At 42.2% G+C, this 19,033-nt stretch overlaps 1 protein-coding gene across 4 annotated transcripts in view; it reads left to right on the top strand.

The window, feature by feature from the left end:
• tenm1 (teneurin transmembrane protein 1) overlaps positions 1-19,033 on the top strand; it is a 2,340,669-nt gene that overhangs the window by 2,011,000 nt on the left and 310,636 nt on the right. For all 4 annotated transcript variants that reach the window (XM_063060938.1, XM_063060937.1, XM_063060940.1 and 1 more), the window contains one exon: positions 11,140-11,310. In XM_063060938.1, coding sequence (XP_062917008.1) covers positions 11,140-11,310 — 171 coding nt within the window. The remainder of the gene's footprint in view (positions 1-11,139; positions 11,311-19,033) is intronic.

A 19,033-nucleotide genomic window follows, 5' to 3' on the forward strand; every position in this document is an offset into this window, starting at 1 on the left:
CTCTTTATTGTGTGTGTTGCTATGATGTTTATGGCCAGTTTCTGATTAATTGCTTGTGTATTACAATTTTTGTACCACCAATCTCCTCTTAACCATTATTGTCATTGCTGGATAACCGTTCAGTGAGAAATGTTGTGAACAATAACTCTGATGTCATCAAGCTAGATGAGTATTCAGTAACATTATGGAATTTTCATATACCAAATTAAGAAAGCAAAAGCACAATGTTTAGTGTTTTTAAACCTATTGAGAGTGAAATTTGGACGCAAGACTTAAAATTAACATGGAATCTAAGATATCTCAAAGTCTTTAAATTTCAAATGTGTTAACCTTTGGAGGAGGCAGAGATTTTGCTGGCCATCGATCCTAGCTGAACGTTATTAGGTACAGCCAGCAGCGGGAAAGGCAAGGAGTGTATTGGCCTACATTCAAAGAGAATTGAGTTATAGGAGTTCAGAGGTCTTATTGTGATTTTATAGTGCTTTGTAGGATTGTGTGCAATTTTGATCTCCTTACCTGAAGAAATATATATTTGCCACTTCATAGGACATGTAATAATGATTCATCAACACTGTTCCCTTTAAGTTGTATGGGTGCACAGCCGCACAGTTACTGAAATGCCCCCCTGCTCATAGTCTTTGATGCTGTGCAGGTGGAATTTTCTATCATAAGATGTGCCGTGTAGTTTTCAGGGCATAAAAATTTCTGGATCAGAGCAATGGTTGGTCTGCACAGCTGTACAAATAATTAGAGGGAACATTGTTCATCAGACTGATTCCTGGATTGGGGCTTTGTTATGTGAGCAGAGAGTGAGTAGACTTGGCATGTGTTGTCTAGAAACATGAAAAATGATCTCATTGAAACTGAGCTCCACCCCTCATATCTCTTGATATTAAGGGATGAGAGCAATACAGAGAGAAATGAAGCAGAGGTGAAGGAGAGGAGCGATCTTGATCTTTGTAGCAGAGCAGACATGAAGGACCAAATGGCCCACTCCTGCTTCTATTTTTTATATTCTTTTATTATTGAAATCTTATGCAAACTTTGTGATACAAACTGTCTTTTACAGCAAGTTAATTGATGCCATTTCAATTCTCTTAAGTCTATTGAAGAAGGCTACAAAATAATGCACTCTGGAAGAACATTGAGTTACAGACAGCAATTTTGAGGCTTCAATTTTAAAATATATCTGGATGGAAATCACAATAGAACTATCATGTTTTTTAGTATTGTGATGGCAATTGCCAATAATTGGCCCATTCCTTACTAATATAATTATTACCAATATAAAATCCACATTATAAACTCTGCTTCCTTCTCCGTAGTCATTGACTAATCTACTGGTCTAGCATCTGTTAATTTTCCCCATCCCTCTTCCCTTTTCTTCAGTTCCCCACTCCAGCTCCCTTCTTATCTCTTCTCCTTTGGCTATCACCTTCCCCTGGTGCCTCTCCTCCTTCCTTTTCTCCCATGGTCCACTCTTCTCTCCAACTAGATTCGGTCTTCTTAAGCTTTTCCATGTATCACCTCCCAGCTCCCCACTTCAGCCCCCCCTTCATGCACTCATCTACCTTCCCTCTCCCCTGCCTTCACCTATCACCTTCTAACTTGTAGTCCTTCCCCCCCAACCAACCTTCTTATTCTGATTTCTTCCCCCTTCCTTTCCATTCTTGATGAAGGGTTCGGCCCAAAACATCATTTGTTTATTGCTTTCCATAGATGCTGTCTGGCCTGTTGAGTTTCTCAAGCATTTTGTATGTGACATTTCAAGATTTTCTGTTCCATTTCAAATTTATGGAATCCATTATATTTCATTGTCTCTGCAGTTAATTATTTCAATCAGTTTATCCAAAGTCAGGTTAACTGTGAATTAGCAGTATGTCATTACGCACATTTTTTGACAATGAAGGAAACAAAGAAACTGATTGTCTGAAAGAGAACAAAGCTCAGGTGCGAATGGGTAACTATGATGTTGTTGGGATAACAGAGACATGGCTGCAGGGGGATCAGACCTGGGAATTGAATGTACAAGGGTATACGTGCTATCGAAGAGACAGAAAGGTGGGCAGAGGGGGTGGGGTGGCCCTGTTGGTGAGGAATGAGATTCAGTCCCTTGCAAGGGGGAACATAGAATCAGGAGAAGTAGAGTCAGTGTGGATAGAACTGAGGAACAGTAAGGGCAAAAAGACCCTAATAGGTGTTATCTACAGGCCCCCAAACAGTAGCATGGATATTGGGTGCAAGTTGAATACAGAGTTAACAATGGCATGTGGCAAAGGAAATGTCGCAGTAGTTATGGGGGATTTCAACATGCAGGTGAACTGGGAAAATCAGGTTGGTACTGGACACCAGGATAGGGAGTTTGTAGAGTGCCTATAGGATGCATTTTTGGAGCAGCTTGTACGAGAGCCGACCAGGAATAAGGCTATTCTGGATTTAGTGTCGTGCAATGAACAGGATTTGATAAGTGATCTTGAAGTAAAGGAGCCATTAGGAGGTAGTGACCATAATATGATAAGTTTTTATCTGCAAGTTGAGAGGGATAAGGGCAGATCAGAAGTGTCGGTATTGCAGTTGAACAAAGGAGACTATGGAGCCATGAGGGAGGAGCTGGCCAAAGTTGACTGGTCAGATATCCTAGCAGAAAGGACAGTGGAACAGCAATGGCAGGTATTCTTGGGAATAATGCACAAGGTGAAAAATCAGTTCATCCCCTGGAGAAGGAAGGATTCAAAGGGGGGAAAGTGGCCACAGTGGTTGACAAAGGAAGTCAGAGATAGCATAGCATTAAAAAGGAAGAAGTATAACAGAGCTAAGGTGAGTGGGAAGATGGATGATTGGGAAATTTTTAAGGAGCAACAGAACTTAACTAAAGAGGCAATACGGGGAGAAAAAATGAGGTATGAACGCAAGCTAGCTAGGAATATAAAGGAGGATATCAAAAGTTTTTTTAGGTATGTGAAGAGAAGAAAGATAGTTAAGAACAATGTTGGGCCCTTGAAGAATGAATTGAGAGAAATTGTTATGGGAACCAGAGAAATGGCAGACGAATTTAATAAGTACTTTGGATCTGTCTTCACTAGGGAAGACACAAGCAATCTCCCAGATGTATGGATGGGCAAAAGACACAGGGTAACAGAGGAACTGAAACAGATCGACATTAGGAAGGAAACGGTGATGAGTAGACTGATGGGACTGAAGGCTAACAAATCCCAGGTCCAGATGGTCTGCATCCTAGGGTACTAAAGGAGGCGGCTTTGGAAATTGCAGATGCATTGGTGATCATTTTCCAATGTTCCTTAGATTCAGGATCAGTTCCGGAGGATTGGTGAATGGCTAATGTTATCCCACTTTTTAAGGAAGGAGGGAGGGAGAAAACAGAGAACAATCGCCCTGTTAGCCTAACATCAGTAGTGGGGAAGATGCTAGAGTCCATTATTAAAGATGAAATAGCGGCATATCTTGATAGCAGTGATAAGATTGGGCCGAGCCAGCATGGATTTACCAAGGGCAAATCATGCTTTACTAATCTATTGGAGTTTTTCAAGGATGTAACCAAGAAGATAGACGCGGGAGATCCAGTGGATGTGGTGTACCTTGACTTTTAGAAGGCTTTTGATAAGGTACCACATAGGAGATTGGTGGGTAAAATCAGAGCTCATGGCATTAGGGGGAGGATATTAACATGGATAGAAAACTGGTTGGCAGATAGAAAGCAAAGGGTAGCAGTGAATGGGTGTTTCTTGGAATGGCAGGTGGTGACTAGTGGGGTGCCACAGGGCTCGGTATTGGGACCACAGCTGTTTACGATTTACATCAATGATTTAGAGGAAGGCATTGTGAATAACATCAGCAAGTTTGCTGATGATACTAAGCTGGGTGGCAGTGTGACATGTGATGAGGATGTTAGGAGAATTCAAGGTGACTTGGATAGGCTGGGTGAGTGGGCAGAAACTTGGCAGGTGGCGTTTAATGTGAATAAGTGTGAGGTTATTCACTTTGGGAGCAAGAACGGGAAGGCAGATTATTATCTGAACGGTGTTGAGTTAGGTAAGGGAGAAATGCAAAGAGATCTAAGAGTACATGTTCATCAGTCTCTGAAGGTGAATGAGCAAGTGCAGCAGGCAGTGAAGAAGGCTAATGGAATGTTGGCCTTTATTACAGAGGGAATTGAGTACAAGAGCAAGAAAATCCTTTTGCATTTGTACAGGGCCCTGGTGAGACCACACCTGGAGTATTGTGTGCAGTTTTGTTCTCCAGGGTTAAGGAAGGACATCCTGGCTGCGGAGGAGGTGCAGCGTAGGTTCACTAGGTTAATTCCTGGGATGTCCAGACTGTCTTACGCAAAGAGGTTAGAGAGACTGGGCTTGTACGCGCTGGAATTAAGGAGATTGAGGGGGGATCTGATTGAGACATATAAGATTATTAAGGGATTGGACAAGATAGAGGCAGGAAATATGTTCCAGATGCTGGGAGAGTCCAGTACCAGAGGGCATGGTTTAAGAATAAGGGGTAGGTCATTTAGGACAGAGTTGAGGAGGAACTTCTTCTCCCAGAGAGTTGTGGAGGTGTGGAACGTGCTGCCTCAGAAGGCAGTGGAGGCCAATTCTCTGGATGCTTTCAAGAAGGAGCTAGATAGGTATCTTATGGATAGGGGAATCAAGGGTATGGAGACAAGGCAGGAACCGGGTATTGATAGTAGATGATCAGCCATGATCTCAGAATGGCGGTGCAGGCTCGAAGGGCCGAATGGTTTACTTCTGCACCTATTGTCTCTTGTCTATTGTCTAATGTGTGTGGAGCATAGAAAGATAAAGCACTGAGGGAAGAAAATGACCAACATCTATGTTGCATTATACAATGTCTCAATAGATTCCAAAATGCTATAGTTCTAAGAAAGGGAAACATGGTAAGTTCTGCACAACATGGTCCTCTAAATAGTAATTTTATAATAACAATATATTTTAATTTGGTTAACCCAAAGATGGATTTGACCTGCACAACAGATCAAATTGCCCTATTCTTTTTTAAAGTAATACTCTGAGATCTTTTAAGTTTGCCTGAGAGAAAGACATGCTCTTCACTTACATTATGATCTCATGGAAGTGAAGCATATCTAATACTACAGCATGCCATTGAGGCAATGCAGGACTTGAATGTTATGTAAGAAATGGATTTGCATTAAAAATAATCTTTTTGTTCATGAGAAATTTCACAGTATAAAATTTTGTTGGGGTCAATATCTCGAGAATTTTTGCAAACATATATCATCTGAGTGGCATCCACAGCAGAGTCAATTCCAGACTAATCTTCCTCTATTTAAATTTATGGGAAACTAAGAAGATTTCCTTGCAAGCTTTTAATTTCTTACCACCCAAGTTCTTGTATCATGTTCCCAGTCCGCACTACCCAAAAACTATCCATCCTGCCGTATGCATTAATGGTGTTAATTTGAATAAAATAATAGACTCCGAACTCAAAAACTAACAAAAGCTGATCAGTTGACATAAAAATGATGACTATACAACACTTACCCCTAGAGTAATCCTTATGCTATGTGAAAATGCAGAATTAGATTGAAAATGAAGTGTGGGCTCAACTTAAGTTAATACATAGACACTTCTCACCCTTTGAATTGCTGGGCAAAGCTATCAAAGTACCTCTGGAAACAGTGATAGATTTAGAGCATATTAAAGGGAAATAGTGAAGAAAAGAGATTTATTTTTAATTAAATCCCAACATACCATTCCGAGAAATCTAAGTAGTTTATTTTGCAGGCTGATATAACTCTATCTTTCAAGCCAAAAATAAAACATCTTGGAAAGAATGTTTATGTTTTAAATCTGAATCTTAAAACTCCATCAAATAAAAAGGAATGACCAATTTATCATACTATATAACAGGTGTAGCAGCCAGCTTCTGATAAAATTATGGCATGATATATCTCAAAATGTTTTGTTACGAATTTTCTTTAAAAGAAAATTTGAATGACACTTCCCCTACCCAGCATCTTGTTAACAAATGTACAGTCGCTGGAGTATCTAAGGACTAGATTGCTGTATCTAGGGGCAAACTTGCTGTATTGGAGGGAAATTAGGAATTGCTGTGGTCTGTGTTTCATGGAGACATGGCTCACTCTGGACACCCATGATACACTGGCAAGGCCCAAGTGCTTCTCAATGCATCAGATGGACAGGACTCTGATTCAGAGAAGGCAAAAGGTGGGGTCTGTGTTTCATGATAAACTCTTTGCGGTGCTTGAACATAGGAGTCTTGTTGCACTCTGGTTCCCCCTACCTGGAACATCTGATAGTTAAGTGCTGACCATTCTACTTACCAAGAGAGCTCTCCTCCATGATCTGACTGCAGTTTACATGCAGCCTAAGGCAGGTATTAAGGAATCACTTGATGTATTGAGTACCATGATGAGCAAAAGAGAAACAGCCTGCCCTAATGCATTTCAAATAATCACTGGGCACTTCAATCAAGCTTGTTTGAAGAAATCTCTGCCCAATTATCATCAACATATCTCCTGCAGCACCAGGGGTCCCAATACACCCAACCACTACTATTCTAGGTGTGGCGCGTGGCCAAGTGGTTAGGGCGTTGGACTAGTGATCTGAAGGTCGTTCGTTCAAGCCTCGGTCGAGGCAGCGTGTGTGGCCTTGAGCAAGGCACTTAACCACACGATGCTCCAGTCTACCCAGCGGAGAATGGGTACCAGAAAAATTGCTGGGGGTTAACCTTGCGATAGACTGGCGTCCTATCCAGGGGGTGGGGGAGGAGTCTCGTACTCTCAGTCGCTTCACGCCATGAAAACTGGCATAAGCACTGGCCTGATGGGCCACAAGGCTCGTGACAGACTTTAATCTTTAACTACAAACTTTAATCTTTAACTGCTCTTCTAGGTTTAAGAATGCCTAATGTTCCACGCCTAGACTGCATTTTGGAAAATCTGATCACTTTTCCACCTACCTGCATACAGGCAAAGGCTAAAGACCAAGGCTCCAACAATAAGGACAACAAAGAGCTAGTCGCAAGAGACTAAGGGGTGATGACAGGATTGCTTTGAGTCAGTAGACTGGGCATTTTCAAGAACTCATTAGAGGATCTGAATGAAAACACTGTGTTGTCAAAGACTTTATAAAAAAATAGGTAGAGATGAGTGTGTCTATTCACTTTATACTTATAATTGTGAGGTTAAGCATAGCTCCAATGCCATATTTAAGTTTGCTGATGACCCCAATGCCATTGGCTGAATCAAAAATGGTTCCAAATAAGTATATAGAAGGGAAATTGCAAGTCTGGCAACCTCCCACTCAATGTCAGCAAGACCAAGAAAATGATTATTGACATCAGGAATTGAATTGAATTGAATTGACTTTATTTCTTACATCCTTCACATATATGAGGAGTAAAAATCTTTACATTACATCTCCGTCTAAGTGTGCAATGTGCAATCATAATAATTTGTAATAAATAGAACAGTCAATGTAACATAGGAATACACACAAATCAGCATGAGTTAATCAGTCTGATCGCCTGGTGGAAGAAGCTGTCCTGGAGCCTGTTGGTCCTGGCTTTTATGCGGCAGTACTGTTTCCCAGGTGGTAGCAGCTGTAGTAGATTGTGGTTTGGGTGAATCGGGTCCCTAGTGACCCTTTGGGCCCTTTTCTCACACCTGTCTTTGTAGATGTTCTGAATCATGGGAAGTTCACAACTACAGATGCACTCGGCTGTCCGCTCCACTCTCTGCAGAGTCCTGTGATTAAGGGAGGTACAGTTCCCATACCAGGCAGTGATGCAGCCAGTCAGGATGTTCTCAATTGTGCCCCTGTAGAAAGTTCTTAGGATTTGGGGGCCCATACCAAACTTTCTCAACTGACTGAAATGAAACAGGTATTGTTGTGCCTTTTTCACCACACAGTTGGTGTGTACAGACCACGTGAGGTCTTCAGTGATGTGAATGCCGTGGAACTTCAAGCTGTTTACCGTCTCAACCCCAGATCCATTGATGCCAATAGGGGTTAGCCCGTCTCCATTCCTCCTGTAATCCATAACCAGCTCCTTTGTTTTTGCGACATTGAGGGAGAGGTTGTTTCTTGACACCACTGTGACAGAGAGATTACATCTTCCCTGTAGGCCACCTCCTTATTGTTTGAGATAGGCCAATCAATGTAGTGTCGTTGGTAAATTTAATTAACAGATTAGTGCTGTGGGTGGCGACACAGTCATGGGTATATAGGAAGTAAAGGAGGGGACTTGGTACACAGCCCTGAAGGACTCCTGTGTTGAGAGTCAGAGGGGTGGAGGTGAAGGAGCTAACTCTTATCACCTGCCAGCAATCTGACAGGAATCCACCTTCACAAGGCAGGGTCAAGGCCAAGGTCTCTGAGCTTCTTGTTGAGCCTGGATGGAATTATAGTGTTGAATGCTGAACTGTAGTCCAAGTACAGCATTCTCACATAAGCGTCTGGAGGAAACCAGAGGCCCATGAGCCAGTCATTATCGGAGAATCAGAGGAGAAGAGGGTTAGCAATTTTAAATTGATTAGTGTTATCAATTCAAAGGACCTATTCTGGTCCCAGCATTTAAGTGCCATTATGAAGAAAGCATGGCAGTGTCTCCGCTTTCTTAGAAGTTTACGAAGATTTGGCATGTCATCTAAAATTTTAACCAACTTCTGTAGGTGTATGGTGAAGATTTTATTGACTGGTCGCATCATAGCCTGATTGAAAACACCAATGCCCTTGTACAGAAAAGCCAAAAAGTAGTGGATACAGCCCAGTCCATCATGGGTAAAGCACCCCCATCCTCACCACTACCAATGAGCACACTCACATGGAGCTCTGTCACAGGAAAGCAGCATTTATCATCATCCTCCCTTCTCACTCCTACCATCAGGAAGAAGTTATCAAAGCCTTAGGACTGACACCACCAGCTTCAGAAAGAGTTACAACCCTCAACCAGCTTCACTCACCTCATCACCGAGCTGTTCGCACAACCCATGGGCTCATTTTCAAAGACTCTTCATCTCATATTCTCAATATCTATTGCTTATTTATTTATTTATGTATTTATTTATTTGTTTGTTTGTTTATTTTTTAAATCTTTTATTATTTCTTTTGTTTTCTCCTTATTTGTGTATTTGCACAATTTATTGATTTTATTTTGCACATTGGTTGTTTTCTGTCCTGTTGGGTGAATTCTTTCATTGAGTCTCTTGTGTTTCTTTTATCTACTGAGATTGCTCACAAGACAATGAATCTCAGTGTATAGTGTATAGTGACATATATGTACTTTGATAATAAATTTACTTTGAGCTTTCAACTCTGAACTTACTTTTTGTAGTCCACTGGATTTATTTAAGAGAGTCAATAAATTAATATATTGTCTCAAAAACCAACAGCTTGCTTTATAGCTTTCTGCCTCAAGTTCACATGCAAACATGTTTTGGTAATAATGCTTTCCTAATTACTTTTGACTGATTACAGTTCCTGTTTCCTACTAACTTATTAGTAAAGGCATCCGTTAGTCTTGCGAGACCATGGATCTGCACCCTGAAAGTCTTCACTCTCCAGGGCGCAGGCCTGGGCAAGGTTGTATGGAAGATTGGCAGATGCCCATGCTGCAAGTCTCCCCTCTCCACAACACCGATGTTGTCCAAGGGAAGGGCATTAGAACCCATACAGCTTGGCATCAGTGTCATTGCAGAGCACTGTGTGATTAAGTGCCTTGCTCAAGGACACAACACACTGCCTCGGCTGGGGCTCGAACTCACGACTTTCAGATTGCTAGTCGAACGCCTTAACCACTTGGCCACGTGCCCACACTAACTTATTAGTTTAATGTATTCCATCAACCAAATATGATTGACTAATATTTACAACTTTTGGTCTACAGAAAGAAAATATCCATCTAAAATATAAAGAATTTGGCTTCTTTTGTGTGCTGATCATTGGCAGCTACAGAAAGTTTATTATTTTTGAAAGTGTGTTATCTTGGAATAATATATTGACAATGAAGATGTCTTTTTGCATCTCACCAAATGTTCCTTCTGGAGTTAATCTTTTTGGTGTTACTAGCAGCATCATTAGCTTGCCATGATAAGTAAAGAATGAAGTAAGTTAGTTTTAGAATCAGGTTTATTATCACTGTCTTTTATAATTCAATGTTTGTTTTTTAGTAGCATTAATAAGTGTTGAGATTTTGACTTGGTCGTAAAGATTGCCTGCATTGTTTTTACTTTTTTTTTGTGTTTAGTGAATAAAGCACAATTTGTAACCTACCTAAGAAAGTTCCTATTTAAGATATTGCTCATGTTGAGATGCAGTTGCCAAATCACAAGTGATCTTTTGGCACTTCACCCAAGTTATCATTCTTCATGTGACTACCTCAGTAAAAGGTGCTGCCTCCAGAGTTTAATGTGAAGGTTATCAGTGACAAGTCCAACCTTGCTCTTACTGCTCTGTTACTACCAAAGATCATTCAATAGCAGTTAACAACCCTGACAGTGCTGTCCCTTCTCCGAGTAATCACTGCCTTGTAAGATTAGTCAGCAAGCGCACGCCAGGAATAAAATCAAGGTCTGTATGACTTTGTACAATTTATTTCCCTGTTAGGCAATTGGAGGAGTTTTATTACTTATCTGTTAAACTGGTTTTCTTAACTTTAGGTGAGAAGTGGCATACTATCCTTTATCGTAATTTTATCAAAAAAAGACAGTGACCAGATTTTGAAAAATGTAATGAGCAGTATTAAAGGAAACACATTCTTCTCTAGCATTTCCATGTAAGTGGAACATCTAGTGCAGACATCTAAAATCCTCTTCTTCAAAGACTGATTTCATTTTATGATTGGGACAAGTGTTGTGATGCAATATGATTTATCATTTACACCTGCTCAGAAATTAAGGGAGTCAAGCAGCATATTATGCTTTACATGGTGAGTGCAAAAAAGTTACTGGATTTGTCACAGATGTTCCCACCATGCCAAATCATTTGCCACATTTCTGAAAATCATATAGAGTAAGTGGTGAAATCCCAGGTAAATGAGTCCACCCTTTTCACTTTGTTGAATCTGTCTAACTGACCGCAGAGATCTGCATACATGAATAAAACCTGCCTGTTGGTTTTACAGCAGTGCACCTGTTTGGCCTGACCTGGCAGCTGCAGCCAGTACATGGACAACTCTACGAGAACGGGGGAAGCAAATCTTTCACTGGGCTGGAAAATCTGGATATCACCTCATCTCCCCAGGGTGGAAAAGGCTCAAACAAAGATGACCTGAAAGACAAAGGAGGTCTTGAAGGTAGCAGCATACCTAATTAATGTTAAAAATGATGAGTGGAACCACAATTTAAAACCCCAGTTATCTATGCTGATGTTAAAATCCTTTATTATGATTGGGGCTTAGTGATATTTTTAATGCTATAACTGGCACACGGTGTGAATATGATACAGCTCTGAGCACTATTTCATTGGCTCATAAAGAAAAACAATAATGCCAATAAGTACTACAGATGGTTAATTTTATCAAAGGAAATCAGATTTTTTTTTTTAGTTTATGTTTTCTATCTCTCAAAGAACAATTGTTACAGGTACTTTTGGCAGAAAAAGGTTGGGGAGAAAAGGTATGCACAAGTCATTCCATAAAACATAGATTAGTCAGAGTTTAATGGACCAAGGAATTAAAACTATCATAATGCAATTTAGGGGAGAAGAGTACAACTAATCTGCCCTGTCACTTAGGCAGTTGGATCATTTGTTTTCTGTATAAGTGAGATAGTAAATTATAGTTTCCTTCCGGCAACAGCACATTATCCAGTCATTCAGATCATAGTAAGAACATGATGCTTCAAACATAGAGAGCTTGACTTATTTTAGCATGTTGATTGCCATGCAAATTAAACTTTGTGTTCCACGAATAATATTCTTCAGTGGAAATTATATGAGTGAGAGCACACGAGAAAGGTAGCTTACTTTTCAGCACTGATCAATGAGGTACTCACACAAGAGGACTTGGAACATAGATCTCTTTCTCTTGTGTATATACTGTTCAAATGGATCTTTTTCATATGGTACTTTTTTGCCTGACTACAAATTGACTATGGACAAGATTTTTCAGATGTTCTCCAAAATGATGAATCTATTTAGTTTGAGACAAAGTACATGTGACAATAGATAGAGTCAGTTTCTGCATATGGAGCGAAAGTGTTCACAGCTTCCAGTTTTAAAGCTTATTTTTATAAAAACAGGTTTTGTATTCTACCCATTTCTTCGATTAACTGGTAATTTTTTGAAGCAGTCGGTGGACTTCTTTTCTTTAGTACTTTATTTCCTGCTTTATGAAGTAGAAACAGCAGTGAAACCACATCATTGTGTATGGTTAAGACAGAGATATGTTCCTGATCAGTAAGGGTTATGAGGAGAAGGGAGGTGGTTGGGGTTGAACAGGATAATAAAACAGCAATAGCATCTTTGGAAAAGAGGACAGTCAACATTTTGGGCCGAGACCCTTCACAGAACTGGAGGAAAAAAAGCTGAGAAACAGATTTAAAAGGTGAGGGATAGGGAGATAGAAATACAAGGTGATGGTGAAACCTGGAGGGGGAAGGATGAAGTTAAGAGCTGGGAAGCTGAATGGTGAAAGAGATACCGGGCTAGAGAAGGGGGAATCTGATCAAAGAGGACAGAAGGCCCCTACACCTCCTCCCTCACTACCATTCAGGGCCCCAAACAGTCCTTCCAGGTGAGGACACACTTCATCTGTGAGTATGTTGGAGTCATATACTGTGCCCAGTGCTCCCAGTGTGGCCTCCTCTATAATGGTGAGACCTGACATAGATTGAGAGACTGCTTTGCCAAGCACCTGCGTTCTGTCCTCCAGAAAAAGCAGCATCTCCCAGTGGCCACCCTTTTTAATTCCACTTACCATTCCCATTCCAATATGGCCTCCACTGTTACGATGAGCCCACACTTAGTTTGGAGGAACAACACCTTATATTCTGTCTAGATAGCCTCCAACCAGATGGCATGAACATCAATTTCTCGAAGTTCCGGTAATGACCCCCTTCATCATTCCCCATCACCTTTTCCCTCTTTCACCTTACCTCCTTGCCCACCCATCACTTCCCTTTGGTGCTCCTCCCCCATTTTCTTTCTTTCATGGTCTTTTGTCCTCTTCTATCAGACTCTCTCTTCTCCAGCCCGGTATCTCTTTCACCAGCCAACTTCCCAGCTCTTTACTTCATCCCTCCCCCTTCAGGTTTCACCTATCACCTTGTGTTTCTCTCTCCCCCCTCAACTTTTAAATCTACTCCTCAGCTTTTTTACTCCAGTCCTGCCAAACGGTCTCAGCCTGAAACGTCAACTGTACTCTTTTTCCATAGATGCTGCCACGTCTGCTGAGTTCCTCCAGCATTTTGCGTGTGTTGCTTGGATTTCCAGCATCTGCAGATTTTCTCTTGGCCCTATTCTGCCCCCATGTCTTATGGTCTTATGGCATTGTGCAAGCTAATAGAGCATACAATTTATGCAATAATCAAACATAAAATACCAGCAAGAAACCGTGCTGTGTTCTGCTTCCAGCTAATAATCTTCTGGAGGAACTCAGAGGGGCCAGCAACTCCCATGAAGGTGAAGTGATGGAATATGTTTTGGCAGTCCTGATGCAGAGCCTTGATCCAAAATATTGACCATCCTTTGCTTCCACGGATGCTGCTTGACGCATTGTGTTCCACCAGCTATTTGCTTTTCATTTCTCTTCAGATTCCAGTATCCAGACAAGTGTCTTGAGTTATTTAGTCAGTTGCACTTTGGATATTTATGTCACACCAGACAAGGAATAGTGTTGTACCTTTTTAAAACTTTAAGACTATAAATGTGTTGTTTTATAAGATTAGAATTCTAAAAATTATTAATTTTGAAAAAGATAATTCATAAGCATAGGAACACAAAATATTAGAGGAATAGTTGACCACATAGTCTCTGAAGTCTGCTGTATCACTGAAGAACATTACTCTAATCTTTTACGTCACTTCCAATTTCCTCATCTCCATGTGCAGTATCTTGATTTTCCCCTGGATCCAAAAAATCTCCCGAACTTGGCTTTGTTTTTCCTGGGTTATCAAATCCACAGAGTTCTAAAGAATGCCAAAGATTCACAGACCTCTGAGGAATCTACTTCCAGCTGCCTTGGTGTCTGGCCTCATAACCTGAGATTACTTCCTATCATTCTAAAGCTTCCGGTCAAGTGAAACAACCTCTCAGTATTCACTCTGTTAACTCCTGTCTGTAATTTCACATTTTAGTTTAATAACCTCTCAATCTTTTAAACTCTGGAGAATGGATCTTTTCTATCCAATATCTTTATTGAAGGATCCTTCCAATCCAGGAATCTAATTAATGAAGCTTAATAGCACTTCTTCCAAAACAGGTACAGGTTTCCCCCGCCATCCGAAGGTAGAGCGTTCCTATGAAACAGAAAGCGAAAACAGGGAACTAATGTAGGTCTTTCGTAACAGTGAGGTTTCGTAAAGCGAACGTTCGAAAAGCTGGGGACACCTGTATACGATTCCTGAAATAAAGAAGCTGAAACTATCCACAATTTTAGCATGGCCTCACCAAAGTTCTGTATAATTATTGTGAGATTTTCTTACTCTTGTACTCCAAACAAGGCTACCATACTGATTCCCTTTCTAATTCATTGTATGCTAATTTTACACGATTCATATATGAGAAAATCGAAAATACCTCTAAACTGTCAGGATGTTTCCCTGTGTTTCAAGCATATCCAAAATGAATGTTTTCATGTAAAACATATTATACTCTGTCTGCCTCTTCCTTGCCCATAATTTAATGAGTCTAAATCTTCTTCAGTATCTTTGAGTCCTCTTCACAGCTACTTTCACATCTTCCATGGCATTTTCTGCAAATTTTGCGGTCAGTACTTTTACTTGAATCATTAACGTAGACTAATGTCTAAGCTCTGATCTTCAAAAAAAACACATTAGTTATAAACCTAACACACCTTTTTTAAATTAATCAATCTCTTACTAATGCAAAAATACAACCCCCAGATCAATCTACGTTCAGGAAGTAGTTCTTCGAAAGTGAAAAAATGGGAGATCCAAAGTTATTGTCTAACCATAAGAGAGAAAGGTAAGAATGGCAAATCCAATTGACCCTTTGTCAAGGAGTATAGATGGGTTGATAAAAAAGAAGCACATGGTATATATAGAACACTGAAAATGTACACAGCCTTTTCTGACTGTGTAGGGGTTGCAAAAATAGAAATTAGAAGGTCGAAGAGGGACCACAACATGGTGCAGTAACAGTGTTATGTTATTTGCTATGGTAGTGTGGTGGTTAGCAAAGTGCTAATGAAGTGCCTGCGACCCAGGTTCAATTTGTCCAATGTCTGTTCTCCCTGTTACTGTGTGGACTTCCTCTGGGTGCTCTGAATTCTTCCCACCTTCCAAAGATATACAAGCTAGTAGGTTAATTGGACACAAGGGTGCAATTGTGTGGTGCAGTCTCATTGTCATGCTGTATCTCTAAATAAAAATAAATTAAAATTCTCAGTGCATTCTGTAAGTATTTTAAGAGTTAGATAGTAACCAACAAAGGCGTATAGTCCATTAGGGGCCATATGCATATAAATTAATACTTATTTCAAGTTGTTCCCAGGTATCGCACATGTTCCCAGATCTTGCCTCTCCCAGGGATGATGGCTTTGATCTTCTGTTGCCATTTCTGTAACAATGGTCTTTTATGGAATGGGGTTGCTAGCCCCATAACCAGCCATCTTCCTTTCACAGCCAGGCTTGGGACCATCCATGGTGGAGTTCTTAAATTAATAGCTGAATGATTATTTTTCAACAACGTTGGAGAATTGACTAGCGGGCACAATGGTAGTGTAGATAGCGAAATGCTATTATAGCTTGGGGCATCTGGGTTCAGTGTTCAATTCCAGCATCCTCTCTAAGAAAGTTTGAGTCATCTTCCCATGTGTGGGGGTTTCCTCCCTTAGTCCGAAGACGTACTGGTTGCTAGGGTAATCGGTCACTGTAAATTGTCCTATGATTAGGCTAGGGTTAAGTCAGCGGATTGCTCGGTGACAAAGCTCATGGACCAGAAAGGTCTGTTCCGCGCTGTACCTCTAAATAAAATGAAAATAAAAATGGAGAAACACCTGTGACGGCCTTTGCCCCAACTGACTCCCATTGCCCAGGGTGAACAGCTGTCAACAAACAGTGCAAATGCTTTGGTGTGGATTCAGTGTGAGGCACCCAATGATCAGCCACGACACAAATATGAAACAATATACCAAGTGTGAGTAAAGAATTATACTTTATAGCGAATTTTAGTGATGGGTTAGTAGCAACCAAAAGAAAAGGCGCCACATAAGTAACTTATCAGTCTTATGCACATAATATTTTAATATGTTGGAGCTCACGCCTCCGATTCCATCCACAACGTCCTTCCGAGAGTCCAGCCACCAACTGAACCCCTGAGGTCCGGTATCTGCCGCTCTGGAACCGCTGTCCGCTCCCGGCACGTCTGTCCTCTCTGCACGCCTCCCCAAAAAGCCTGCACTCCTCAACTCAGCACGCTATACAAGATAACATAACATGACTTCCATTGGCTAGCAAAATGAATACAATTTCCATTATCACATAGTATAACCCAAACACTTCTGTTACAGAGAACCCCTTGCTCAGCAGTTAACAGCACGAGAAGCCATTTTGGTAATAAGCGATTAACAGTTAACAGTCCATCTAGTATTACTGAGAACCCTACATTCTGCCCCCATCGAAATAAGTCATGCCCTCATGACGTTCAGATAATTCGCCATCCCTTCCTGCAGAACACACAGCCCAATCCATGTGCAGAAAGCAGTGATCTGACTCCCCAAAACAGTAGAGATCACACCTTTTTCCCCGGGTGCCACATAGGCCAACCTCTCTGGGGGTTTCCGACTTCTCTGAGACCTACGTACCCCCTTGTCTAACTCTTCCACCTTAGACACTACAGGGGACCCTTTGAAACTATGAGGCGAACCCTTACCCAAGCAGTCACCCAAGCCCCTTTGCACCTCAGAACCATCTATCTCTGGTTCAGGCCCTACATCCTCTCCTTCAGCACCCTGCAGTACAACGGACTGCCCCTCACTAGCCCCTCTTACCCCATCTAACCCAGTGGGGTCAAGGCCAGGAGTCTCTTCCTCCATTACAGGAGCATCAGCGAATGGCAGAATGTACCAACCATCCCTGTCATCATCCCCTGAATCCCTCACAGGGACTGGGCTCAGGCCCATCTCTCCTGGGGTAGGCATGTCCCCCACCCTGCAGTACTGGGTGTAGCCGCCTTGTCAGACTCCCGCTCTACCTGTACGTCTTGCCCTAGGGGCGACAGGTGATTCCGATGGAGAATCTTGACAGGCCCCTTTCCATCCTCAGGCCGTACCCAGAAAACCGGTAGGTTTGGCATCTGACTCTCCACCACATAGGGCGTGGCTGCCCAGCGATCAGCCAGCTTGTGTTTTCCTGGTTATCCCAGTTTCCTGATGAGGATTTGGTCTCCCAGTAGGAGTTGAGAGAACTTTACTTTCTGGTCATACCTCCTCGTATTTCCCCGATTCTACCAGGCGGCTGCCTCCCCATCCAACTCGTAAGCTGTTTTCAGTTCTTTCCTCATATCAGACACATACTTTAAGTAAGGCTTCAGCGACACCTCACCCGCATTAGTCCCAAAACAAAGGCCGATAGGCAACCTTGCCTCACACCCAAATATAAGATAATAGGGCAAGTAACTAGTAGCTTCGTTGCGTGTACAGTTGTAACAGTGAACCAGATGCCCAATGTGTCGACTCCAACGATTCTTTTTGCTGATCTCCAGAGTCCCGAGCAGGTCTAGTAGTGTCCGATTGAACCTTTCCGGCTGGGGATCGCCCTGCAGCCACGCCCTATGTGGTGGAGAGACAGATGCCAAACCTACCGGTTTTCTGGGTGCGGCCCAAGGATGGAAAGGGGCCTGTCAACATTCTCCATCGGAATCACCTGTTGCCCCTGGGGCAAGACGCACAGGTAGAGCAGGAGGTCTAGTCATCGATTTCTCAACCCCCAACATGCCCAGTAATTCATAGATGAGCTTACTCTCAAAGTCTCGTCCCTGGTCACTATGTATCTGCCGAGGAAGACCATAATGCACAAAATATTTCTCCCATATCACTTTCGCTACTGTAGTCGCTCTCTGATCCCTAGTAGGAAAAGCTTGAGCATACCTGGTGTAGTGGTCCGTAATGACCAAGACATTCGCCATGTTGTTGGCATCAGGTTCTATGGCCAGGAAATCCATACACACCAGGTCCAGAGGCCCTGCACTCTGCAAGTGGGACAAAGGGGCGGCCTGCCTGGGCAGCATCTTCCGCCATATGCAATGAATGCAGGACTTGCAGTACTCTTCAACCTCAGTGCTCATTCGGGGCCAGTAAAACCGATTCTTGAGCAATCCATAGGTCTTTTCCTCCCTGAAATGTCCACAGTCATCATGGAGGGACTTCAACACAACCTTCCGATACTTCTCTGGCAGGACCAGCTGCCAACACCGAAGTCGGTCCGGAGGTGACATTACCCGGTATAACATTTGGTTCTTCAAACTCAACCAACGCCATTCTCTCAGTAACAGGGACACGGAACCCTGCTTAGCCTTCTCCGCCCATGTCACATCCCCCCCTTCCACAGCTTGCCAGACCGGGCCTATGTCTGGGTCATCTCACTGCGCAGCGGCCACTTCCCCAGGGCTTAACCCTGGCAGCTGTGTGGCCTTCAGAGCAGTCATGTCACAGTACACTAGGGCAGAGCGTCATTGGATGCCCCCAGTGAGTCCACTGCTCGATCTGGCCTCTCCTTCTCCTCAGCCTGCACGGTGATAACAAACTGGCACATCGCCTTCACCCCAGATGCAGGAACACTCTCCCATTCCTCGTCTTTCTCCGGCTCCTCATGGACCCGTCGGGACAGAGCATCCGC

This window comes from Mobula hypostoma, chromosome 10, assembly GCF_963921235.1.
Source record: "Mobula hypostoma chromosome 10, sMobHyp1.1, whole genome shotgun sequence".
NCBI lineage: Eukaryota > Metazoa > Chordata > Chondrichthyes > Myliobatiformes > Myliobatidae > Mobula > Mobula hypostoma.